The sequence below is a fragment of the Amphiura filiformis genome, chromosome 4 (assembly GCF_039555335.1).
Source record: "Amphiura filiformis chromosome 4, Afil_fr2py, whole genome shotgun sequence".
Taxonomy (NCBI): domain Eukaryota; kingdom Metazoa; phylum Echinodermata; class Ophiuroidea; order Amphilepidida; family Amphiuridae; genus Amphiura; species Amphiura filiformis.
Window position 1 is genome coordinate 48,154,263 of NC_092631.1, and position 27,373 is coordinate 48,181,635.

The window sequence follows — 27,373 nt, forward strand, 5'->3', positions numbered from 1 at the left end:
TGTGAACTATTAACAGTGCTCTATCCAGCTTCTTTATGTCCATTTGAGAAAGAGCATTCATATTTCCTTTCTGCTCCTCCTCAGAAACAAATTGCAATGCTGGTTCATTCACATTCAGAAGGGTCTCAGGGTCAGCTGTAAGAAGATCTTGATATAGACATTGGAAGGATGGGATTTGGAATATATTGGAAGACAACAAGATGCACCCCAGCAAAGCTCCTACACAGTACAAGACTTTCAAAAAGCAAATGTCATAAAACATAATAATTTGATAAAACATCTCACAATGCATGCTAAACATGTTTAACTTCTGCAAGAACATTGTTTCATTTTCTGTTTTGATGGTATAAAGTAATGGCACATGTCAGAGTTAGTCTGTTAGACTGCTCTTTCTTCAAGCTCACTGACTAATAATCATGATAATATTCTGCTTTGGCGCCATGTAAACTTAAAATTATCTGGCCTTATTTGGTCGAAATCATAATATCAATAATGCAATCAATGACTTGTTCTGTCGCGGCTTGAGCTGGAAGATGTGGTAGCATTCACTGAAAATCTAGAATAAATCTTATCCCTGCCAATGTTATCTCAGCCCAATGTCTAGTCAGAATTCTGTTGAACATCAGCGGTGGATGTTCAATAGGCCTAGCTTTTAATAGCATTCCGATTGCAGCTTCTCGCCACAAACTCTTCGACACCAAAGTTGTGAACTGTCTGATTGGACGATCCGATGTTATGTTACGTTATTCTGATGTAGCACGGGTTACCTTAAAGGCATATTCGGTGATTCTAGCAATCCTCTTTATAAATGTTGTAAATCAGTTTATTTTCAAAAATACCCTTACTCCCAACATTTCAAGTCATTCCAATTTGCATTTTCAAATTAGACACAATTTAATTAATGTGCATCTGCAATGCTCCTAAGAACACTACCAGTATGTGAAATAAAATATCACATCCGATAATATTATTTTTATGCAAAAGTTGCTATAATTTCCAAACAATTCAACCTAAACCCTTTTGGAAAAATGTGAAACTTACAAAAAAGAGCTTTGCCACTATTTGATGCATAAAATTTAGATTTTGCCACCACCCAGACTTTGGAAAGCTGAATATGGCTTTAATTGATCCATTAACCAATCAATTTATTGATTAATTGATTACTAATCGATCAGTCAACTTGCAAAACCATAGACAATTAGCTGCTAGTACTAATAAATCCCAAATCACAGTAGTAAATTGCTTGATATACAGGTATATACACGAACAACACCAATTTATATCGTCTGCTGCCTGAAACCTGCCGAATTCGGAAACCTTGTCATCAAAACTTTCAAGGGGCATGTACAGGGGGTTATGCAACTTTTTTTGGAAAAATTCTTTTATATTCTTGATTTGTATTGGTGATACCATATTTTGAAGGGGGCCTCACATTAAAAAGTCAAATTTTGCAAAATAACACACCCCCCTACTTCAAGTCCCGCCCGCAAGTCCCGGCTTCAAGTAGGCCTAGTAGGCCTATTACTTGCTTAGGGTGTCGAAAATATATGTTTTACTTGCTAGGGGTTAAAAAACGCCAATACTTGTTTAGGGTAGGATATTACACCTGTTATACTTGTTTAGGGGTGTATTTTCAGTCGTTGCACATACTTGTTTAGGGTGCTTTTTGAAACTCCATGGCCACGCATGATACCCCCTTGTCAATGACCAGTGGCCCCCCCGGGCAAAATGTACTTCATATTTATTTAATGTCAAACTTTTCATTGTTTTTTTTTCCCTGTGCAGGTTAAGATCAACAATGACGAATACCTACCAAACATGCCATCTGCAAATAAGAAACAAGCCAAAGCAGCAGCGGCCTCTGCCGCATTACAAAAAATGGGACTTATCCCTGCATAATCAACAACTCCTCTTGTAAAGACTAGCAGACTTTAACCATTCAGGACTATCTCAGTAGTATAGATGAGTAACATGTGGTATCAAACAGTTGGTCTGCAGTTTTCATTGTTTTTGCCTAGCAGTATTCATGTGTCATGTTCTGTTGCAGACATGTGCTTTTAAAACCTTTTGCCATGTCAGATGTAGGGGTGTATGTTTAAACAGTGTAGTATTCATACAATTAAGTTTCCCCTATGCATGGGTTATTCCAGTTGAAATCCATACACCCCCTAAGGAAGACATAACTTCAATCCTCCACACAGGGAGTGTGAATTACAAATGGGGTTACCTCAATGGGTGACTCCATTTGAAATCTACACCTCCTGTGATTGTTTTACACAGTGTCATTGTCATCGATTTCTACCAGATTTTGATAAAAGTGGACACTAGCCTCAAATGTGAAGCTATAAGTGAGCAAATTCAAAGCTAGGCGTCTCAGGTAACCAGTGTGAAAGATTAAAGTGTCATGTCTTCTATGGGGGTGTATGGATTTCAACCGGAATAGCCCATTGACAGACCAGTTGCTACTAACCTTTGTTGACATTGCCGTCACCTCATTTATAGAGAATTACTTTGTGGACAACTCTTATGAAGCGGTGGTTCCTGACAGCGTGTCGCAACCCATTTGATGTCTTGAGCTCAAATTGTGGGGTCACAATTAATTGGCTGCTTCTTAAATTAACACTCTTTAAAAAAAATTTGAGTGATCCATATTGAGCAAATCTATCCTGCATTTTTTGATACCTTCCTTGTCACAATGCAACTTAATTCCATTAATTTGACAAAAGTAGAATCCAAAAAGTGGCGGGGGGAATTTATGTGTTCTTTTATTTTCAGCCCATGTGGTTTGTTTTACCCTGATTTTACGCTGTTTTGAGCATTTGTTAGTCAATTTCCTCTCTTTTTGGTCTCTCACACCCCTGGTTACAAAAGGGTTTGGAAAATGCTTGAGTTGCCAACAAACTGTTCAATTTGTCATTTTGGGATCTTATCCTTTTTGATATAAATTGGTGTTATCTAGCTTATCTTGCTCGATGAAGTCACTGACTAAAGTGAGGTATCAAAATACACACTTACACAGAAATTGTGTTAATTAAAGGAGGATTTACGTGATCCTAGCATCCTCTTTTTATGACATTTTCAGTAGATATCCACGAAAAAGCTTATTTCCAAAATTTCAGTTGATTCCGATTTTTGCGTTTTGCGAGTTATGCATGATTATGTGTATTACACTGCTCCATAGACAATGTGTTGTAATTTCGTTCTGGTGCACCAGAACGAAATTCAAATTTGGCGATATTTTTGCTAAACGAATTAATCTGCAAGAAATATTTGGTACATAAACATTATGTAGCCAGAGGTATCCAGTGATATAAAAATCTCAACTTTTTTTTGGGAAAAGTGGGGGGATGAGGCTGTGGATCACAAAATGCCCCTTTAAGTATAACAATACTTTATATGTGCAGATTAGTTGCAACTGCAGGCACCCAGTAACTAATTGTGTTTCAGACTTTCATTAACTTATATGTAAAAAGGACCTATCATGTTTTTACCAAATTTGATCAGTTGTGTTTTACATCCTGTGTATGCAGTGTGTGCAGACAGAAAGAGAATCAACAAAATCAAAACTTGGTCACATCAATACTTAGAAATTGGAATATTTTTTCCCTGTTGAATTATCACTTATTTGTGTTCAGGCAGGTATTGCCTCATCGTTATTAAACCTAAAGAGAAAATCAGTCTTTATAAATAAGCAATAGCGGCATTACAAATTTTCGCAATGCATTGTGGGATGGTCATGTGTCCTAAAACTATACGTTAGTTAGCTCCAAGTTTGGTGGTGAAGTTGATGCTTTTTCACGGTTGTGCCACAAGTGTGCCAACAAACCGCCCTTATGCGGGTGCATGTACTTTTTACACAATTAACTTTACGCAGGCGATTCAATACTGAGGTGGGGGAAATATGAACATACGTCACTACCGAACTTGAGGCGAACCAAATTATAGCCTGATATGATACTATATGTTCCAGCTACGGTGACACCTTGTGACGTCATACTGGACAAATCCCATTCACTGTCAGAGGCTGGTGGTGTAAATGCAATGGAGAAAATAAATCTGCAGTCAATACAGCCTTGATTTGCTAAGAATTGAACAGGAATTTGTTTTTTTGTTATGTGGTAAAAAAAAATTTGAGCCGAAAAAAAAACCCTTGGGATTTTTTTCCAAAAATTTGCATTTTGCCCTTATTTGACCTCACAGATGAATTCATCAAGTTTTTGCCATTTTAAATATATATATACTTTAGACCAACAATTTAGCAGTTATGAGGCCCAAATGTTTCCATAATTTCAGGGGTAAGACCACCCTTAAGTTAAGCCACTCTGATGCCTTTTAGAAAGTTGGAACAAATGCATTGCATATTGGTATAATGCAAAAATCGCATCATGAATGTGGCGAGTTTTCATGTTTCACAAGTTGTGACAGTCTTTATTTGAATTTCTGAAGTATAAATCTGGTAGCAATAGATGATGTTGTGTGTTATATTGGACTTATTGTCCTTAAATATGTTAATCAGTCTTATTGGGCTTTAGCTGTTAATTCTTTTCATTGATCAAGAAACCTGATTACTAATACTAATTCGCTGTCGTAGTGCACGTTACAATATGACCGTTGCTAGGCCAACTGGATCACGCTTTCTTTGTTACGAACCACTGATCGAATTGATCACAACACAAAGCCTATGGCATATCAAAATTCGGAACAGGTGTACGAGCCTAGGCTTGGAGCAGTAACCAATGGTTACTAACGTGCACTACGACAGCGAATATGATACCCACCTCTGGAAACAGTAAATGGTTACTGTGCAAGCACACAGCAACCGTTTACCCAGTTCTGTTTTTATTGAACTCGTTTAGTGGCCATTGCACGGCAATATCGGTAATGCACAGCAACCTGTACCTAGAAACATGTTGTTTGCTTCTTTTTGTTGAGCTTTGGTAGTCTCCTCCGTCGCTGGTCTAAAACAACCCAGCAGTGAAGGAGACTACTAGCTTCCGTTGGACAGTAGCCCTATATATGCATATATGTGACATGATCAAGGGGAATGAGTCACATGTCGGCCCTGGTCGAAAATGAGTTTTGCACATGTTTCTAAAGAGGACATTTACGCTTTCAAAAACTGAAGACCCTGTGTTGATATGACTTTTCTTTGTGAAGTTGCGTCAATTTATCAATCGCTGAAAATAATATAAAACAAAAGAATTTTAACACTTTCTTTGCCAATATCTCAAAATCAATATTAGCAACATCCGACTCATTTCCCTTGATCGTGTCACATATATGATATCTCAACAGTCATCATGTTGCTATAGAATAATTTGCTTATTCTATTTATATTCGATAATTGTGAAACTGTTAACAAATGTATTTTTGAACTCAAGTATTACAACATGCAAAAATATCATGTAGACTAAGATTGTGCCTAAGTATGGCACCTTTTGGCAAGTGGAGCCAAGACGTTACTCACCAGTTGAATTGACCCATATTTCCACATTCCCTTGTCATAATGCAATTTTAATTCCATATCTAATGTTCACCCCAGCACCGATTTGGAGATCAAAGGTCATTTGTCAAAAAATGACACCCTCGGCAAAGGTAATTTTGTTGCTTATGGCAAATGCGGTGGCTAGAGCCATATTTGTTGAGTTTTGGCCATTTAACTAAAACTCTGCAGTGTACTTCATAATATTAATTAATTGATCTTATCTACATTGTAGGTCTTGCGGTCGTGAGTTTTAAATAATATCCGTCACCAATGGCCTGTAATGTCAACAGAGCTTGTTTAGAGGTATGGTCTAATGAGTAATGAACCTCTAAAAAACAACAGAAAGCATGATTTCCCACCTCTTCTAGACATATAATCAGTTCATTTTGAAAAAGTTGCATGTCCAATATCTATAAAGTGAAAATGCAAACATCACAGCCCATTGTGGTGGACGGTCACCAAAACTTTTGGCAGTTTTTCCTTCCTAGAAAAATCATGCACATGGAGATAAAATGATACCCTCGTATCAAGCCCTAGGATATCCTTTATAGAACCATACCATTCCTTTTGTATGTCTGCTTTATTTGTCTCAAAATTTTAGTGCAAACACCGGCTAGGTCATGCTCTCCTCCGCCCTGCCTGAATTATTTCATAAGAGGCAAGCTTAGGGATTCAGGAATCCCATAAAATATTTAGATTTGGCAACAAATCCTCATTATTCACTTATTTGGCTTTGATTCCGAGTAAATTTTAGCGCTTGTTTTGTGATACAGAAGGTGCCTACCGATATTTGGTAGTCTTAATAAAAATATGAAAATAAATCATCTTAGTGATTTTGTCTTATTTATTTGTGTGATGTGAATGTGATGTAATTAGCTACTTGCGGTTCCGCCATTATGCACTATGTTGAGGGGAGAGCCTCGAACTGGCAGCATACATGAATGGGAATTGAACTAGTCATAACGTTCTGTGTAAGGTTACATAATTCTTCCTTTCATGTATGCTGCCAGTTCGAGGCTCTCCCCACATAGTGCATAATATGAACTGCAAGTAGCAAATGAAACACAACATGCAAAATATGGTTGTTTCTTGGTTTTATTTCAGTTTTCATTCAGATTATTCCAGAAAAGATCAGATCTCAATTAATTCCTTATTCGCTGTCGTAGTGCATGTTAGTAACCTAGTTCATGCCTGGGTTCATACACATCTGCCGAATTATGTTATACCATAGGCTTTGTGCTGTGATCATTTCGATCAGTGGTTTGTAACAATGAAAGCTTGAACCATTTAACCTACCTACACAAATTTTTGAACATACAATAGTCCTGTAAATTAAAAAATTCAAAGGAACCATGCCAGTGCATGTGTCTCTGCAATGGGTTGCCTCTTTTAGATGTGTGCAACATCAGTACATATAAATAAATAAATACATTTTTGGGATTTACAGTACATGATGCCAAACCCATTTCTCCACACTTTACTGATTTTGTGAGGTGGGCTTTTACAACGGGATTTAGTTGGATTTTGGCGGGTTAGCTGTAGGACAAGTTTAGAACTGTCAAAAACTATGACAGTTGTCCGACGGTAAACCCGCTAAAAACCCACTAATTACTTTACAGATTGTGCCCAAGATGTCTGTTTACCTGGCATTTATACATCGCAAGAGGCGATAATATACTGCATTCACAGAATGCATTTAAGGTAATACACAATTTTAAAGTGTTGCGATTTGGTAGTTCACAACATCTTGCGAATGGTAATGAGCTTTGGCAAAAATTGCATTGCTCATTTCCTTGCGAGCGTGTAGAAGAATTCAAATATCACAGAAATAATTTTGTGGGTCCTGTGGTTCTTGAGTTATGTTGTAAAGAGGGCTGAAACAACAACACTTTTGTAAAATGTACATAACTCATTAACAATAATAAATTAAGCAAGTTTTCAAAATATATAATTTGTAGAATGAACTTTTGCAAAACATCAAGGTGTTATTTGTCAATAATTTATTGATCTAGAGAATGAAAATCGATTTTTCTGGTTGCTTCGACCAACAACACCTCGTCTACCCTTAAGAGATCTGGAATGAGCATTTCGACAGTATTTTTTGTGGGACATGAGAGCACATCGGACATATCGAATTGCATTCTGAATACGAAGAATGTCTTTCTGATATCAAATAATTTTCATTTTTTGAAATTCACAATATAATACAAATTTTATGACAAATTATTAAAGTTTGATATTTTTCACATTTTTGATATATAACAGTCCTCAAAGTAAATTTTATAAATCTAATGACATATTCTTAAAGTGTATGTAGCTGGAAAAAAAAAGCCAGCGATCAATTGAAAATTTTGACCTTTCATATTGAAAAGACCTAATTTTTTTTGTGTGTTTTGGGAAAAAAAATCCATATCTTCAATACGAAGGTCAAAATTTTCAATTGATCGTCGGCTTTTCATCCACCTACATACACTTTAAGTATAAATCATCAGATTTATAAAGTTTACCGAGTACTGTTAAATATCAAAAATATCAATTACAATCATTTGCCATAAAATGTTTATTACATTGCGAATTTCAAAAAATCAAAATTATTTGATATCAGAGGGACGTTCTTCGTATTCAGAATGCAATTCGATCCGGGAATTCGATAAGTCTGATGTGCTCTAATGTCCCACAATAAATACTGTCCAATCGTTCATACCCCACCCCTTAACAGACGAGAAATTTGCAATAAACTCTTGCCAGTGACATCGCTGTTCGAATTCAACAATATTGGGATCAATCATTCAATCCTTTTATTCATACCTTCCTGTTTATAGCAGCCAATCAGAAAAGCAATAGGAAAAATAATTGGTTGTATTGATAGTATATAATTAATTGCACTCGTTCAGTGCTTTGAAATGCATTTGATTGATTCGTTTTCCTTGCTGGTTGATGCATTGACATTTTCTGATATTTTGAGTGAAAATTTTGGTATAGAAATAGCAAAAATCACTGGATTTTTTTCTTGTGCATGAAATGGATTAAAAACTGCATAATCTTGTTGCTCAAAATATTTGCAAAATAATGCACATGTACTGAGATATTAATGCATCTAACCCGCTCAATGTATATCACCATCTCAGTACACATGCATCAATTTGTCCAATTTTGCTCAACAAATATGCACTTATTAAACCTATTAATATAGACCACTACCCTGTCATAATACATTATATTTTGCAGTAAACCTTTGACGAGAGTGCAATTCAAGTGTACATTGCGTACAGTATTTACTGCGTTGAAATGCACTGCCACAAGTTTGCTTCTGATTGGCTGCTGTTGCGGCGATCTGCTGTTGCCGAGCGGAAATTTATGAATTAACTTTACGCCGTATGTTGTTAGCTGACTTTGCAACATCACAGTAGTACACGCTCGTCTAAGGTTTACTGCAAAATATAACAATTTTTCACGAAAGTAAATATCGCTTTTTGAAGCTTAAACTGGCTTACAGTGGAAAGTGCCCGATTTGGCACAGTTGATGGCGTGAACATGAAGGCGGGATCCGATTGGATAAATCATGTCATCATCACATCAGCACCTCATTTACCGATCAATCTGTAGCATCTCATGATGCAGGCATGACTTTATACGATCAGTCGGCTAGTGCGATAGGTCTTTGCAAAATAGTGCAATTGTGCAACCCCTGGGTACATTTCACTAACATATTGCTTGTTTACCTAGGTTGGTATGTATCATGGAACACACGCTTGGGTCCATGGAAAAACAATGGTTCAGACCCATCCAAAAATCTTGCCTGGCTAGCTTAGCCTATAAAAAGCATACTGGCCATTACAGTTAAAAGGAAGACAAACTAGTAAGAAATGGACAGAAGCAAAGAAGGTCACTCCCAGGCGGCGAGTGGCATGATAGAGCCGGCAACTTGTGAAACCACCCGGCCGTATGGCATTTTCCATATACTCGGGTTAGTTTTGTGGGGTTCATTATCGAACCCCAATGGTTTTAGCTTGTATTTATATTATTTATTGTGATATTTCAAGCGTTTTAAAATTTCAAAATAATCCCATTCAATTACATGGTTGACGATGAAAATTTACTGAATTTAGAGGATGCACGGCGACCACCACCTGGTCACTCCCAACAATAACAATTTTGCTTGAGAGATAAGAAACTAGATTCTTTTTATTCTATGCCCAGATAGAAAGGCTTAGACTTATGACAAAGTCCTTTAAGGGGTACTACACCCTGCCCAATTTTTTGCCTATTTTTGCATTTTTCTCAAAAATTATAGCGCATTGGTGACAAGTAAGATATGTATATTATAGGGCAAGGACTACAACTACTGTGGTGTAGTACCCCATTAACCCATTGTAAGTCCACACTCATCGTAAATCATATTAGGACTTACAATGTGTTGCAAATGTTGGTGAAATGTACCCCAGGACTATTTTACAATGATTACCAGACAAGAAAAGGGTATCCACTATATCTTAAATTATCTGTACCCTTGTACTGGAGTATCAGATATCCTAATAGATTGCAATGTTCTAAGGGAAAAAAAAAAGTTTGTCTTGGAAGACAATACATGTAGCTTTCAAAAGTTAAATTTTTGTTGTTTGTTTCCATGTTCCGAGAAGTTGTTTAAGTTGTCGTCAGGGAAAAAAATCTGAAATTCAGCAACGAACTAGTAAAATAAAAATTGGGCCAAAAACACAGTAAACAGATAATTGGCACCTTCCTGTCATTGATGTGGTGAACATCAATAACAAACTTGAAAGTTGGATCAAGAAGGGTGAGACCAAGAAGGGTAATATGTGATTATTTCATTATTTTATAATCATGTACCCTTCTTAACCTTGCTTTCATTGTTTCACAGTACATGATACAGATGTTGATATTGATATTCACGCCATCAACCGCAGGAAGGTGTCAATTATAGGAATGGTCTATAAGTTACATATAGCTGAGATAGGAGTGTAGATCCCAGCCCTGTTTGCCAACATCATTGATTTCAATGTAACAACATTCTGTACATACACAACATACCCAGATCTGGAACCCGCAGATTGGGGTGTAGATCATACAACATATCTTCATCAGGAAACTTCAGAAGAAGTTTGATGTAATAAAATTGCCCCTCTCATTTGACAATTAACTTAAATATATATAAATGTAAGGAAAATACTGAAATAACAGTGGCATACCCAGTGGGTGGCTTTGGGGCCTTAAGGCTCATATTGTGGGCACATTCATTCCCACCTCCCTGGTGAGCTCCCAGGCAGTGTTTACTCTCTCTGGCAATTGGGTGCGCCAAAGGAAGCGTTTTCCTCCAAAATTGCGACATACGGCCTCTGAGTACACACTACTCCTAGCGCCCCTGGAAAGGTTTCTATAAAGCATGTTCCTGTAACACATAGGCCTATATCTTTGAGATAAACAAGAATATCGTCACTGGGCGGGAAAAACCTTATATGTGACCCCTCGGCACAACTGAGCCCGGATGTCGCCAGTGCCACTATTGAGATATGCTCCATCGAACTTAACAATAAACAATAGGAAACAAAGGATTTATTGACTGTTTTATTGATTTTCACTACTTAAATGTCAAGTACTATAGACATGATATACATCATTTTAAAGCTAATTTCAAGCAGAATATTTTGGTTGAATATCTCAAAAATGATGATTGGCGACTTCAGGGCTCAGTTGTGCCGAGGGGTCACATATGTACTTTTTGCCCTTGAACATGGATGAAGCAAACCATTCAATATAAAGTCTACACCTACAAGGCTTTATCCATGTTCAAGGGCCAAAAGTAAATATGAGGTGTTTTCTGCATGAACGTTTGGCCCTTAAATGGATGAAGCAACCTCTTCAATATAGAGTCTACACCTACAAGGCTTTATCCATGTTCAAGGGCTAAATATACATTTAGCGATATCATGTGAGAGATGTCCAAGAATATTTCTCCTCTTTAAAGACAAGTTCTTGTATGGTGGCATGGTCATCAGTATCCTCACCCTTTGTGAAATAGTCCATTAGCTCAGGGGAAAGATTACAGTTCACAAGTTTGCTCTTTCTGTCTCTAAGAGATATAGCATTGTTGGGTGGCACAGCACTAAACATAATTGTTGGGCTATGATTGGACAGATTTACTGAAAATCTTTCTTGTGATGAAGATACAAGTTGAGTTAAGGCGTGGACGTTGCTTGGTAGAATGGGACCGGTGACCTCCAGATGGAAGCATCCCTGCATTGAAGTACCTACAGCTATTTGAAGTTTGCCTGATTTCACCTATAAAACAAACACACAAACCAAAGTATAATTATCAGGTTCAGTAGTATTTTATTTATTCTCTGCTATCAAAGACCTAAAAGCAATGTCGTAACATTTGTAGTGGGGCCTACATTTTTTGTTTCAAAATTCTGATTTTTTAAGATTGTAATGTTCTTTAATGAACTTACACATCCTGCAAAAAAACAAGGCCTTAGGTGCTGCTTTTATGACAAAAATCTGATATTTCAAATAAAATCATGGAACAAAAGATTTGATTTGAAATTCTAGTTTGACGTAATACAAGATGTTGTGAACAAGTTCAGGCAAGACAAAAATACAGCAAAAACCCAAATGGGCAGTGATATATGAAAGCATTTCATGCAAGGGTCTCCATCATCATGAGGTTGCTTCAAACCTTGATGAACTACTTTATTGCAATTTTCAGTGCTATATTTTCATATTAGTAGAGCCCTAAGCACTCTTTTGCCAGCTCCAAGAAAAGAAAACTACTCAACTTACCTTACTTGCTGTAAGTGTACCACCTTCAAAAGGGGCTGGTGACAATAAGGTGGGTGGAATGCCAGCTTGGGTACCAGTAGGCGCTATCATTATATCACTGTTTAATAAAAAGTTATACAACGCCTGGGTGCTTGATCCCGATATCAGGACTAGTGACTGAGGTCGGTTGTCCAATTTAATGGATTCATCTCGCTGACTGAGATGAAATTTTGTTAAGAAATAAAACGTACGTTAACAAATCTGAGGAAGAGTTCACAAGCAAGATCTGATATGTCAATTTTTCTCAATTTGAGAAACAGGCAAATATAAAATACCGTAAAACCTTGTCTACAAGCATATACAGTGTTATTGATGAAAGCTAAACTAATTCGAAACAAGCGTAAATATGCCAATACAATAGATTGGTCTTAAAATAATACTCGTTTGTATATGCTTGGATCTGTAATTTATTTGCTCAAACTCCATAATGGCGCCTGGATTAATATAGCTTTCATCAGAAGCACCCATATGCTTGTAGATGAGGTTTTACGATAACAATAGAAAACAATAAGTTATTATTATCATAGTTTCAACTGAATTTTTAAAGTAGGGTATCAATTTAAAGCCACCATTATTAGTTCAGATGTTAAAGGCCCATTCAGTGATTTCATCAAAATTCAGATTTTGGTATCTTTGTCACTGTCGTAGATGTGCTAACATAGCCTGCGAGTGGTTCAGCTGAAAGCTGTGTATTTAAGACAAAATGAGACATTTTACACGAATCTGTCATTTAGATACTGACAGTATCTAAATTAGCTACATGTATTTGAATGGTGCGTCAGTACTGCTGTTTTCTTTGTTTTTGCCAAATTTGTCATTTCAAAATACCAAATGACAATTTGAGTGACTTGTCCTTCACTTTTAAGCAATTTATAAACAATTTTAATTTTTTTACGCTTGTGCTGGGATCACTGAATGGGTCTTTAATGGTCACAACTCAAAATGTTTGAAAATTAAAGGAGTATTTCGTGATCCTAGCATCCTCTATTTATGTCATTTTTCATCAGATATCCACGAATAAAACCTATTCCCAAAATTTCAGTTGATTCCGATTTTTGCGTTTGCGAGTTATGCATGATTATGTGTATTACACTGCTCCATAGACAATGTGTTGTAATTTCGTTCTGGTGCACCAGAATGAAATTCAAATTTCACGATATCTTTGCTAAATGAATTAATCTGCAAGAAATATTTTGTACATAAACATTATGTAGCCAGAGGTTTTCAGTGATGTAAAAATCTCAACTTTTTTTTGAAAAAAGTGGGGGGATGAGGCTGTGGATCACGAAATGCCCTTTTAATTTATCAGCTTTTGCATCTGAACTCTTCAATTGTTATTAATCAATTATCTACTATTTGAATTAATCCCATGAATCTCTGAGATTCTCTTATTATCATACCTGCCAACATTGTAAAAATAAAAATCTGTAAAAATCTCACCCGTAATGGTGCATACTTGCCAACCTTTGGAACTAAGGTTGGTGTCTAATTAGAGTGAAGCGAAAAGCGAAACAAAACTTTGGAAAAAAGAAGTTATAGACCCTAAATTACTTGCTATTCAAGGTTGGAAAAAAAAATAATTTTTTTTAAAATTAATTATTTTTTCTCTTAATTTTTTTTTTTTTTTAATTTCAAAGTTTTTGGCAACTTTAGAGAACCACTGGACCTATTCTGAAGTGCTAACATCATTCACAGGTAATTTGAAAAAAATTTTGAAAAAAAAATTACGAAAAAATTACAGTTTGTTATCCTTAATATGTAAACCATTAACTAGAGTTTACCTCTTCATGTATCACATATTATAGATGAATTGGTTTTCCATGCATTTATAATATGTGCTACATGAAGAGGTAAACGATGGTTAATGGTTTGCATATTAAAAATAACAAACTGTAATTGGTTTGTAATTTCTTCCAATTTTTTTAAACGATCTGTGAATGATCCTTATGATCCTAGCACTTCAGAATAGGTCCAGTGGTTCTCAATCGCCAAAACTTTGAAAAAAATCTAAAAAAAAAAAAAAATTGTGACCCTTGACCTCAAAAATCGGGCGAATCCGATTAAATCGGAGCGGTTGGCAGGCATGTATTATCTGTGAAATCCTTTCAAACTTTGTTGCTTTTTTTCACAAATTTTACAAAAAAATTGCCCCTGGTTCATGAGGTATTTCATGAGTATTGTCCCTGGTTCTTAGCTAAAACATGTGAACCAAGCGATATTTTTTAAAACAAAAAGTGCCCTTACTTTGACCCTTGCTTGAGTAAATGACAAGCAAACTGTCTATTTCATCATGCATTTAGCATAGGGCTACCATGCATTATAAATGGGCAATTCTCTTTTGTTTGGTATTGTTCACGTTACTCCTTTCTCTTGTGAAACTTTTGGTGTGCATAGCTTTACAGTTTGGTTTTAAGGACATCAAACTGAAATTTATTTTGCTGGTAAGATTATTGCATTTAGGTTACTGTTATTATTATTATTCCGAGAACAAATTGAGTGAAAGCAATATAAAAGAAGGATACAATTTAACCCTGCGTGGGTCTAATGTAGGGAAGCTTTGCTGATCAAGTCCCATGCTTTGTAACCATGACGACGCTGCATCATCCCCCTCTTGGTTAAACTCCTCTTCATCATCATCTTCATCCTCCTCAGTCTTGACAGGTTGATGGGAGTTGCTGTAATTAGAAAACATGTCAATTATAAAATAGATCATCGTGGTTTGAAGATGGCTCAAGATGACAGAGACCCTTGCATGAAACGCTTTGAAAAATCACTGCCAGCTTGCTTGAAACAAATATACAGGCCTGCAACACCTTCCTGGACCACATTCACAGCGCAACAGATTTCTTTGGCTGGGTTCCAATTATTCGCCTGTGAATGTGATCCCAGAAGCTGTTCCGTGTCAGTGCATTTTACTGTTGTGTCAGTTGGCCTGCCTCATAGCTGCACATGTCAAATTTTGGTTTCACTCTGATGACATGCCGTAAATGGAAGGTCTGATTGTAACACATGCTGTTTGCTACCTGACAATGAGGCCCCACACAAACATTCTTATTCAAAGTTTTTAGTTACTTTGCTTCAGCAGTTTAGTTTCTCAAAGCAAAAATGTGTGTCACAGTGGTGCACAGAACAGTACTTGACTTCCGGTGTGTTGTATCACCAAACTACTATATTTACCATGTTTTATGTTCATACCAGCTAAACAAAACATTTTTCAGACCTAAAATTAGTTAAAAGCAACATATGAGCTTTCCTATGATATCAAAATCTGAACTTAGCCTGATTGAGTTAAGTGGGGTTTAAGGGTGTCAATCAGGACACCCACCTTTAATGATTTCTACACAATAAATTTAAAGTAACTCACCTATGTTCTTGATCTATCCCATTTTCATTGTTGTCTCCTTGTGATGGGACCAATGGCATGCTTACCTCTATGCCTGCAGTTTGATTTAGGAGATAAAGTTACAAGATCAGAATGTTTTTGAGTCACAAAATGTAAAATGTTTATATTTTTAGTACATTTTTTTATTTAACATCATTACATTTATTTATGTGACATATTATCAAAACAAGGTTTACATCAGGGTTGTAGCTACACTGGGCAGTGGCAGGTGGACCCGCCTAGCACTCTTAATTTCCACCCGGCACTCAAGTTCATTTTGAGCCCAAATACCCGGCAATTCTTAATCAAAATTTCAATTTTTTTACCATTTCATATCATAAATTTCACCCGGCACTAAAATTTGCCTAGCTATAACCAGGGACAGGCAATTTGCGCGGAAAAAAATAGCAAATTGCGCGGAACTTTTTTTCAGTGCAAATCATGTATCCCTGCCCATAGGAAAAAAATAGCCAATTGCGCGGAGATTGCACGGAAAAAAGTTCCGCGCAAATAGCTTGTCCCTGGTTTATATTGTACTAGACATCACAGGTTGCTTAATCTGAACCATACAGTGCAAAATAAATGTTCTGTCTCTGGCAAAAGACAATGCCAGACACAATTAATATATGAGGATCAGAAATAACTGATGCAAGCCTAAGAAATTATCCAAAAAATGTATATCTTATCTTAATTGGTAATCGATTGACCCTAGTTCAATCCCTGCAGAGTCCTGATTTTTTTTCACTCTCTCAATTCTTTATGCCAGTTTACCCAAGCTTTAATTAAGTCATTTTAAATTAAAACCAATACATTGCTATTGCTAAGTGATGAAGCATAATTCAATTACAATTTATTTTAATTAAAATTTTTAATCAATTACATTGTACCTTCTGCTTTAAAAAGTTCTCTCAATCCTTTGGTAGTAGGAGTTAAGAAAGCATGGACATGCTTGAAACCACCCACTCCTGCAGCTCTGAATAATACTGTACTCTGATAACCACACAAGTAGAAGTATGGGCAATGTCCTGCTCTTAACTGATGGAATAATGACCGGAAACTCTCACACCTGAAGTTAATAAAAGGAGACAAAATTTATCATAATTATTTTCACAAATAAACACCATACAAATGAAAGTCCGGCACTTCTTCGGGGATCATAATCTTTATTGTGATTAAATTAAAAGCAATCAAATTGATCTGTCTGCACATAACAGGCTCGTGCACTGTCCAGCTGTTACACAAGGTCCAGCTTTGACACCTATCCTCAGTTTTGTGATCAGAATGTCGTCTCTCAAATATTTAATACTCAGGCTAAACTGATTCCTGACTCATGTTCATAATACACTGCATAATCTGTTTGAATTTTCAAATTGAACCAATTTTCATAAAATCATTCAAATCTGGAAGGTTTCAAATTCTCTTGACACAAGTAAAGTATCAAAAAGCAGTTAACAAAATTCTTCATGCGTTCATATCAATGTTATTTTAGTGTTATGAAATAATTGAAAATTACAAGAGTGAAGTATCAAAAAGCATTTAACAAAATTCTTCATGCATTCATATCAATGTTATTTTAGTGTTTTGAAATAATTGAAAATTATAACCCTTCAACCCAAGATCCACGAGATTTCTTACCAACTTGTAAGTAAGGAGTCCTGGAGGTCTTTATCATTTGCCACAAATGATGGTCTGAAAAAGGGGAAAAGTGAAATCAATTAGTCAAATAGGTACACATAAATAAAAATCATTAACACAAACAGAAAACTGCCAATATTTATTTATAACATTTGGACAAGTGACCGGCAATAAAACTGAAAGGATGAAAATAACACCAATATCAAATGAGGAGCCACAAAAAGGTACAAAATTGTGACAATTGAAGGCACCTTCCAAAGCTTAGCTGTCCACCACCCCCTGTTAGTATAAACTTTGTTAGCTCACTATATTAGGTTATTGAGACAATATTTGGTCAAAACATTTTTCCTTAAATTGTGAAATATAGTCACAATAATATTTTTCATTTCTGGAATTCTGTTTTTCAGTCGTCACCACAAATGGCATGCACAGAGGATTAATTTCACAACAATTGATCCAGAATGTTGAAAGATTGTCCCATAAAAAAACTTCAGTAGAGGTAATACTGGTACCCTTTGATCTGATTTATAATTGGCAAAGACTCATAACATAGTGGATTGATATAAAATCATTTAGAATGGCATGCACATAGTTTGTTGTAGTACCTATTGCGCTTTGCGTAATGCGTGACTTGTGCATGCTTAAGTCAAGCAGTCAAGTTATCTCAATCGTTAAGGAATTTGACTATGGTGCGAGAGGTTACGGGTTCGAACCCTGGCGGTGCCTATAGTATGCTCTCATGGAAAATTGAGCTAGCTTGAAATTCCCCTGGACAAGGAACTTACTGCTAATTGTCTCGTTGTAACCCGTCGAAACTCGGGGAGCTGATCCTCGTTGCGATGGTTATTTGTGGAATGTCTAGGGTGTGCGCTCTTAAAGCAGCAAAGTCCCTGATTTGTTGTTAAATGGTTTATGGAATGATGTGGGGCCGTAGTGGTCAGCGACAACATGTAAAGTGTGCTGAGGCTTGTGGATCAACGTCTAGGCGTTGTGCCTGCGTAAGCGCACTATAAATCACTGCTTTTTTTTTTTTTTTTTTTTTAAAAGTGAATTTACACAAGTGTTGGGAATTTATTGACACACACATTAACAAAAACGGAGCCCAACAAAGTTTGGTGAGCGAGTCACTTAATGAGTGAGTTTGCCCTTACCTTGTCTGTTTACCTTCATTGTGAATTCTAGGATATAATTTAACCCAGGGTAATGATGGGTGCATCCATACCATACCACACTGATGTAATCTTGATCTACTCTGAGCATCCTGTCAAATAAAAAAAAAACACATGCTGCTATTACCGCATACTTTATGCCCGATGTTGCTGGGTTTTGTTTTTGTTCCTTTATTGTTTTTTGTTTTTTTCCGTTTCTTTTTGATTTTTTTTCTACTTGCCGTTTACTTCCTCACTTGCCCAGTGGGTACTGAAATACTTGGAATAACTTTTAACTATAATTATTAAATTAAGTATTTCTTGGCCAAACTGGAACACTGTACGCTAGTGGTTCGCGATAAGCATGCACAAATATAGCGGCGGTACAGAAGAAAGTATACACGCGTGCCTTACACTGCGTACGCTTAGTACACGACATGGACTTAACACGCATATTCCAGTTTGGCCAAGAAATACTTAATTTGATTATAACTGGACTTTGACACTATTAACTAGCCTGAAATATACTAATTTAACTGGATTGACCTTGAAACTTTTGACCAGCCAAAATACAATTTAAGCAACTAATAAGGATCTTTGGGATGTCCTCCACTGCCTGCACCAAATTTTAAAAAACAGAAAAAAAAGGTTTCTTATACTTTCGATTGACAATTGGACAATTGATCATATGTGATGCAATCAAGCAAAATGTGTTGGATGTCAGGAATATTGATTTTGAGATATAATCAATAATAGTATTCAACTTCTTTTGTATTTTATTGTTCTGAGCAACACTAAAATCACCATATCTCTGGAACCAAAAGTCGTAATTATGATGGGGTTTTCAGCAAATGAAAGCTCTGAAAATAGCTCATATAATGAGATTAAAAATTGACTTCTGATTTTAAACGACATCAGACTCACTTTGCTTGATCGCATCACATATGTTGGTTCTTGATATACACACTTCATGTTTTTTAGACAATCACCTTTTCATCTGCAGGAATAGTCTCATCATGATGCGTTCCTCTTGTAAACCAGGACAACCCTGCTGCCTCCTCATTTGTCTTTAAAGTTCCACACCATGTGAACGGCGAGTCAGACAGGAACCGCACACGGGTCTTCAGACACCAATCCACAGGGTATGAGTCCTTCCATGTTAAGCTTTTTGATTGGCCAGTATCAGCTGTCGCTTTCGGTTCTTCTGACTGTGCAAGTCTTGTGAGATTTGTGTCTGATTCTGATTTGATCCGATTCAAAATAGCAGGTGATGATGTACTGGATTCTTGAAATACCTAAAAACATGGGGTACATAAAATAAACCGATAACATTTTTTTTACAAATCTGATTTGTTGGTATATTTGTAATGATTACACATGTTCTGATTACTTAGGCCTACTAAAAATAAAATTTTGTTTCCAGTAATATACTTTGTAAATAATGGGATGGAAGGAAGGAAAAAAATTAATTTTATGGAAAAATTTTATATGCACATTATACTGAAATTTCAACCCAATTTTACACTTGAATCTAGCCAAAAAAATGTAATGACTTGAGTCTCACAAAAGCTCTTCTCATACTTTACGAATACTGATCAACACAATTTAGCAGCCAGGCTTGTATTAAATTAATAAATTGGTTTTTTTTTGATTTATAAAGCGCCTTTCTCCAGATCTTAGAGGAATCAAAGCGCTGTAATTTCGCTGCAATGGTGAATCATCACAATCAGATCGCATCAACTAGGTTGCTGCCGAACGGCGCACACCTATCTGCATTTAGATTGTAACATCCACCAATTATCTGTGCAGCTCCCCAAATTCCATTGGGTGAAGGAAGTTTTTGATAACCAAACAACTAATCACCGATTTTTGCGATACAGGAGGAAACCGGCGATCCCGGAGAAAACCTGCGAGAGCGAGCATGGCATTGGGACAAACCAAGTGCACATGAGTCCTTGTGCCGCACCGGGGCTTGAACCCAGGACCTCAGTGGTGCAAAGCGAGGGAATTACCGCTGCGCTAACTCGCCCTCTTGTTATATCATCCCTTATGTTATACGCATCATACTATACGTTACACGAACATGTACACATATTATAGAGCGTGCAATTTCCAAACGTACGTATCATATCCCTGTGCATCTATTCAAAATCACTCTCATGTGACAGGATTATATGTGCCCATCCACCATAAACTGGTCGTAAAGTCGGCATTTACCATTTTGAGATACAATCAAAAACAATATGGATTTCTATGTAAAATATATAAGAAATTTGACCTTTGATGAACCATAACTTCACTTCCAGATATCAGATGAAGCTGGTTGACATGTCATTCTAAAGCTGAAAGTACATTGTTACAAAATCTGCAATAAACAGAAAATGGTCTAGAGCCGACTTTACTACCACTTTGTGGTGGATGGTCACATATATTCAAATCCAACTGCAAATTTGTGGAGAAAAATAAAATAAAATGTGATTTCCAACAACTTCAAATCAAAATTTCGCAGATGACTATTGAAATTTTTATTTTTTTCCCAAGTGACATAAAATCTTTTTTTGCGGCACCAAAAAACAGGGATGGGCAGGTTTATCAGAAACATTTTATTTTGGCCTTACATCTAATTGGAATCAGCCATATTTGTTGTGTTTGTAGAAAACAGGGAGAAATTTTTATCATTATTGTAATTGTGACAATAACTCTCCCTGAGCTCCAAGGCGAACTTAATATTGTCAAGATAGTATTCACCTCGTTACTTAATTCCTAACTGTTATTATCACTATACGGTACTAATAATATCAGTGCCAGTCCTGAAAATTTTACTGTGACCTAGATGATGCCACTAAAACAAACTGCTGATACCACAATTACTCCTGAAATTAATTCATTCAGCAAAGACTGATCTTGTTCTGGTTAATGGAAGTGCATATTCATCATCATAATTGAGCTCTGTATTTCTTTCATGTATAACATCCACAAACCCACAAGTTTCATGAAATTGAAAGCCATCCAGGGCCTAGATTTCATCTTGGTTTGCGAGAATCAAAATCCATCATAGTCACTGCACTTACTGTATGATACAATGAGAAGCTGAATATCGCAACCGAATCTTAAGAGAATCATTACGAGAATCGATTCTGTGTTTCTCGTCGAAAATCTAGGCCCTGTCATCAATAAATCAAAATGACTGAAAATGCATCAGAGTCTAAACTAAATGGCTGAAATTCACCCTGAATCTGCTGCATATCCCTGTACCCTCATTTCCACAAAGAAACTCGTCTAGATAGATTTCAAATGGAATTGTCTATTGATTGGAAAGAACAGGGTTATTTACAAGCAGAAGTGGTCCTTTAAAGCTACGCCGACAGCTCACAAAAAGACCAAATCCAATTTATCCAAAAGTTACTTAGAACAGCAAACACAGTACCTCTCCAGCCTCTGTGTCCAGTGCATCAAAAAGTTTATTCTGGTGACTGCCACCTTCTGTTTCCCCTGGTAATATTTCACTGTGTGCTCTCTTTCTTTCCCTAGCTGATGAACTGTGTCCAAAAGGATTCCTTCTTTTACCTGTTCTCACTTCCCCAGTTGATGCATCAGGGCCTTGGCTGCCTGGCAAAGTTGCTGTTAGGAAGACAAACAATTATTAGTGGAAGTACGAGTATGTATGGGTGTAGCAATATGATTGTACCCTGTTTTCTGTGATTATGGAAAAGACACATCAAAAATTATACAAGATGCACCTAATTTGTATATTTTATAATTTTATAAATTATGGGCCGCTAAAGCTAATGCCAAAAGGGCTTTTTGGCAACTGGAAGGGAAAGAAGGAAGGAATAAAGAGAGAAAACAAAGAAGTTGTTTGCTCTGGGTGGGATTCGAACCCGAGACCCCTCGCATGCTGAGCACTAGGTCGGCGACACTTAGCATCATCGCATCAGGTGAGATGCACACACATGTATGTGTGCATATATCAAGTAGTATTTTGTAGTACTCAGGGGGTTTACATGTGTAGGGCAATAAATTCTTCTGGTCATTTGTAGAAGATCCAAAGTTGTCAATATGCTTTGGAAGAAGCAAGCATTTCAATAAACATTAAATATGATGGGTAGCACTCAGTCCGATACAGCCTGGACGTATTATATTGAGTGTCACAAGGCTACATGAACGTGTACAACACCAACAAGTCCAGCCCTCGAATTAAGGATCTGAAGGGGCACGGCAACATTTTTAGGGCAAGTTGAAAATTGCCTTGGATTTTCACTGAAAAGGCAAGGCAGCACGGCAGTTTGTAATATTTCAAGAGGGCATCATGGCAACTGTTGAAAATTTAAGAAGGGCACCAAGGCAATTTCTCAAAAGTGAAGAAAACACACACAAACACAGATAGATGATTTTATATTGAAGGGGCAGGGCTGGGGCACCGACGGCAACTTCATTAGAGGGCACGGCAAGTGACTGCCTTGGGTAAAGGACATATTTTGAGGGCATTACGGCAGTGGGGGTGGGCACCCACGGCAAAATGCCATGGGTGCCGTGGGTTAATTCGAGGGCTGCCAACAACTCAAATTCTTCTTCCTCGGTAAGGCACCAGAGACTAATTTGTTCGATCTTCGGATCGACCGACGATGCTGCTTCGATGCTTGTTATTAATGATTTATCAACTAATTAATCAGAATTAATACTAAATTTATATTGGTCAATATCACTACAGGTACAAACTACTATTTTATCCCAATTAACAATATAGTCAATCAAATGCCCCCCAGTCAGAACTCTTGCCCCCCTGTTTCCCCCAGTAAAAACCCAAAATTACAAAAAATTCCACTTTTTGCGGCAATTTTGCGCTCCAAGTTGGGGCCCCCCGTAATTCAGTTCCCCCCCGCCCCCCCCCCCCCCGAAAAAATATTCCTGGCGCCGCCACTGCTTCAAGGAGAGCTGTTTAGAGCATTTACAATAGAATGTACGGATATAAGTAGGGATGACTAATGAACCATCAACTTGATTAGAACACTCCCATAGACATGCAGGGAGCTCAACTGTGCACTGCTTGCACAGACATTTCTAAATTGAGCTCATTCTTTTATTTTTCATAATTTTTCTGTAAAAATTGGAGATGTTAATGCCAATTATGTTTTGTAACTATCCTGCAAATTACAGCATCATAACTTATTTGGTTTTTCTGTAAGTGTGAGTCAAAATTGGTCAATCGCCACAGTGCGCTTAATTGCCAGTGGCCCAGTGCAGCACTGCTCAGAATGGCACAAAATATTCAGATGAAAAAGATCAGGTGAACACCTTGACCTACTGAGCTGTAATTTGGCAGAGTTGTTGTTATTACCTCTATCATACCCTCTGTAAAAAGGAAAAAAAACGGACTTGTAAGTAGATCTCGAGTTAAAAATGAAATCACCAGCTTCCCTTTGGAATTTCCAAACACCTTTCGAATCATGTTAAATAGACACCTTTCTGAACATAAATGTGAAGTTTCATGCTCATTTGTTGTATTATTCACCTGATCTTAACCCTAAACATTTTCTTATATTTATACCATCTGCACTGACTTGCTGCTAGACACGCACAGGAGCTGTACTTTTATAATACGCGCCTAATCAATAATGAGTCTTTCACTCCATTGTTAAAGTACTGTGCTCTCTGTAGCATCTGGAGTGACCAGGCCCTGGATGTGATGGTTTTGTAGCACATGACAGTATTCATTCAAGCCTATCAAGGTCTGTTATTAGCCACTTGCTGAATGGCTGGGCATTATCAGCTATCAAAGAGATACCTTATGCTGCTGCCAATCACAATAGAGGTTAAACATTTTGTTAAAACCCCAGAAGTGATATCAGGATAAAGCTGTGCATGTTGGTACTTGATTGTTTGGATTCCTATGTTGAAAATCCTTGAAGTACATTAGTATTTTTCTTATGTGTAGTGTATATTGTTGTGGAAAAAAAGTTCACCTGGACTTTTGATTTTGTGCCACTTTGGCCATTATGGATGATTTTTGGCAAATGTTTTCTAAAAGCATGATTTCAGTGCCTCGGTTTGAAGAAATACTTAATGCTATTGACTAGTAAAGTGCCATTTCATAAGAAACCCTTTGATACTTTCACAATATGCTTGTTTCATGTTTGCATATATATTAAAATAAAGAAATATAAAAAGGTAAATATATGCTTATACCAATTTTGCTCACATTGCTATATTTAGACTTTGTTAATTTATTTCGTTCCAATGACCGGTCAGAATGGGAAACTTTGAAAATTCATAATTCTAAAAGTTTTTGACCGATTTTGACCATTTAACCACCAAAATACTTCTGTTGATGAGTTCTTTCCAGAAAACAATCTTTTGTAGCAAAAGGGGCAACATAAAATTATGATGGTCATCCCTAATATAAGGCTCAACTAAGGAGAGCTAAAAATCACTCTCCTATATCAGATTTAAGGAGAGCAGTAGAGTCAGAGCGATTGCTCTCGCTCTCCTCAATAAGCAGGCCCTGGACTCATTGCCGGTCAAAATTGATACACTATTATTCATTACCTTTTGCATTAGCTTGGTGGTGGCTGGCTGATACACTTCTTCTTTTCTTGCCCTTTAGACGGACTTTCATCACATCAGATGGCTTCTTCCACGCTGGGGATGATGGAACTGGTTGATCCATAGTGCATGTATTTTGTGCTTCCTGTTTGGATGAGACAATTAAAGCACATTTTGCTTTAATTATATATCTTTAACTTGCCGCACTACTCCTTATTCCAGAAAAATATTAGCACTAATTTTTTGGGAATTAAAACAAAATTACACTCTTTTGCTTATCAAAGCTAAATCCTAACCCTTTACCCCCAGATGAAATACGGCACATTTTACTCAAAAGTTTTGCTAGACATATCCGTCAGGAGTATCTCCATTTATTTGTAATCCAGAATTGGATTTAACTTCAGCTTATCCAATAAAATACGGACCCAAAGGGTACCGTTACAATACATCAAACATGGCTTAACTTTTCAAGAGAAGTTTACACTTATTGAGTCAATATAAATTCCTTGCCTCTGGCCCTAGTGGAAGTAAAAATGGATAGGCCAGAGTTCTAGGGCTATACATGACATAGTCATAGAAGTACAAACCAAATCTGTGGTGATCAGGGATCGATGCTTTGCGTCAAACTCGAAGACTGCAGAACTCAGTCCTCAATGATAGTCAGTCACTTATCTTTTGGTCGTTATATGACTATCATTTGAGGACTGAGTTCTTACCATACATCTTCCGAGGTGCAGTTTCAGACAATAGCTCGGGATTAATTTGGGGCAGCTGGTGATATTTATATAAGCTTATGTCATGATGTAAATAGTTCACCATTTTCACTTAACAAATGTCGAGCCATTACATTAGCTACATGGTTGTCATTTGTTTACATTGTTGCTTGTTTCTTTATCTTTCTAAAGGTCTGTTCTCTTTTTTGATACTTGCCTACTTTCAAAGATCCGCTTCAAAAGCTATAAATGATGTGATCATGATGTTTTCAAAAAAATTCGCGCTGGTAACGGTCCTTATATGCTCGAATACGTACGCTAAAATACTGTCGTAATTAATATTCATAGTATGACGTCATGCGCCCATTGCGACTTCCTAGTAAAACTCGGCAAAGCAAATTCGTCCAAATTAATTGGGTCAGGCATTCTCTGATGTCCTTCTGGCTTCTGATATCAAATAATTTTTTTTTTTTTTTAAATTCGCAATATAATACAAATTTTATGGCAAATAATTAAAATTTGATATTTCTAAAATGTTTGATAATAACAGTCCTCGAAGTAAACTTTCTAATTCTAATACCGTATGTATTTAAAATGTATGAGCTGGAATGAAAAACCTACGATTGAACATTTTGATTTTTAACCCCCAAAGACCTTTTTTTTTGGGTGTTTTGGGAAAAGTACATTAGATATGTATCATATCATTTGATTTATAAAGTTTACTTCCAGGGTTCGGTTTTTGCCAGCAAAAACCTGTTTAGAAAATATTTAATACCTTCAGCAACTTGGATATATTTTTATGTTTGATATTTTTGTTTCTATCTAGATAGCAATTGCAGCGAGTTTATATAAATACAAAAGATAATTCATATATTTAGCATTTTGATAGGCCAGTTATTTTTTGTGTACTGAATCATCATCTCAATTTTTATATCCCGAAAGGTTTATTTAAAAAATAAAGAAACAAAAATGCGGAACGTGATTGATATATTAAAATATATCAATCACGTTCCGCATGTTTGTTTCTTTATTTTTCTTCCATCACATTCCTGATATAAATCTCTGCTATATAAGCTATGTTTTAAATTTTTATTAGCTTCGTCATTTTAGCATTTACTTTATAGCCTATTGGCTATTTTATTTCCAAGCGCGCCTAGCTAGAATGCGTGTAAAGCAATGATTTTTTTAGAATATTTTTATTTTTTGCTTTGCTATCTTCTGAAGATAGCAATTATAGGCCTACGAAAAAAATAGTTAATAGGCCTACCTTCTGCGAAAGAAAACACTTTTAGTATATTTTTATGTTTGATGATTTGTTTTTACTATCTTCTGAAGATAGCAATTAATACACTACAGCGATTTATGCCGGGGGGGGGGGCACTCCAACTTTGGAGGTGACGCGTATGTAGGGCTGTTAAGACCCCCTTTTTCAGCATCACTGTCACCCAAAGACCCCATATTTTTTTACGAACACATGCTCGCTCCCCTGTCACCCGCAGACCCCCTATTTTTCCATTTGATCTGTCACCCAAGGACCCTTATAAGTTCAATTTGAACAGCAACTTTCATTTATCACTGATTTTGTTACTTATTTTGAAAAAATAAAGAAATTTGAAGCCATTTAGAACTA

The 27,373-nt window shown here is 36.6% G+C and overlaps 2 protein-coding genes across 2 annotated transcripts in view; one reads left to right on the plus strand and one right to left on the minus strand.

Annotated features, from left to right (window-relative positions):
- LOC140150981 (protein Son-like) overlaps positions 1 to 3,068 on the plus strand; it is a 30,387-nt gene extending 27,319 nt beyond the window's left edge. The window contains 1 exon segment of the mRNA XM_072173164.1: positions 1,786 to 3,068. Within this exon segment, the coding sequence (XP_072029265.1) occupies positions 1,786 to 1,899 (114 nt within the window). The 3' untranslated portion in view covers positions 1,900 to 3,068.
- A 6,766-nt stretch (positions 3,069 to 9,834) lies between these two features.
- On the minus strand, positions 9,835 to 26,045 carry LOC140150983 (protein downstream neighbor of son homolog). The gene is made up of 11 exons (XM_072173166.1): positions 25,961 to 26,045; positions 25,034 to 25,175; positions 21,915 to 22,108; positions 19,477 to 19,782; positions 18,491 to 18,600; positions 17,340 to 17,393; positions 16,592 to 16,770; positions 15,687 to 15,759; positions 14,845 to 14,997; positions 12,284 to 12,479; positions 9,835 to 11,782 (listed from the first exon to the last, which is right to left on the minus strand). Exons 2-11 carry the CDS (start codon positions 25,152 to 25,154, stop codon positions 11,429 to 11,431), a joined length of 1,740 nt encoding a protein of 579 aa, XP_072029267.1. The 5' UTR covers positions 25,155 to 25,175; positions 25,961 to 26,045; the 3' UTR covers positions 9,835 to 11,428.
- Between the last annotated feature and the right edge of the window lie 1,328 nt (positions 26,046 to 27,373).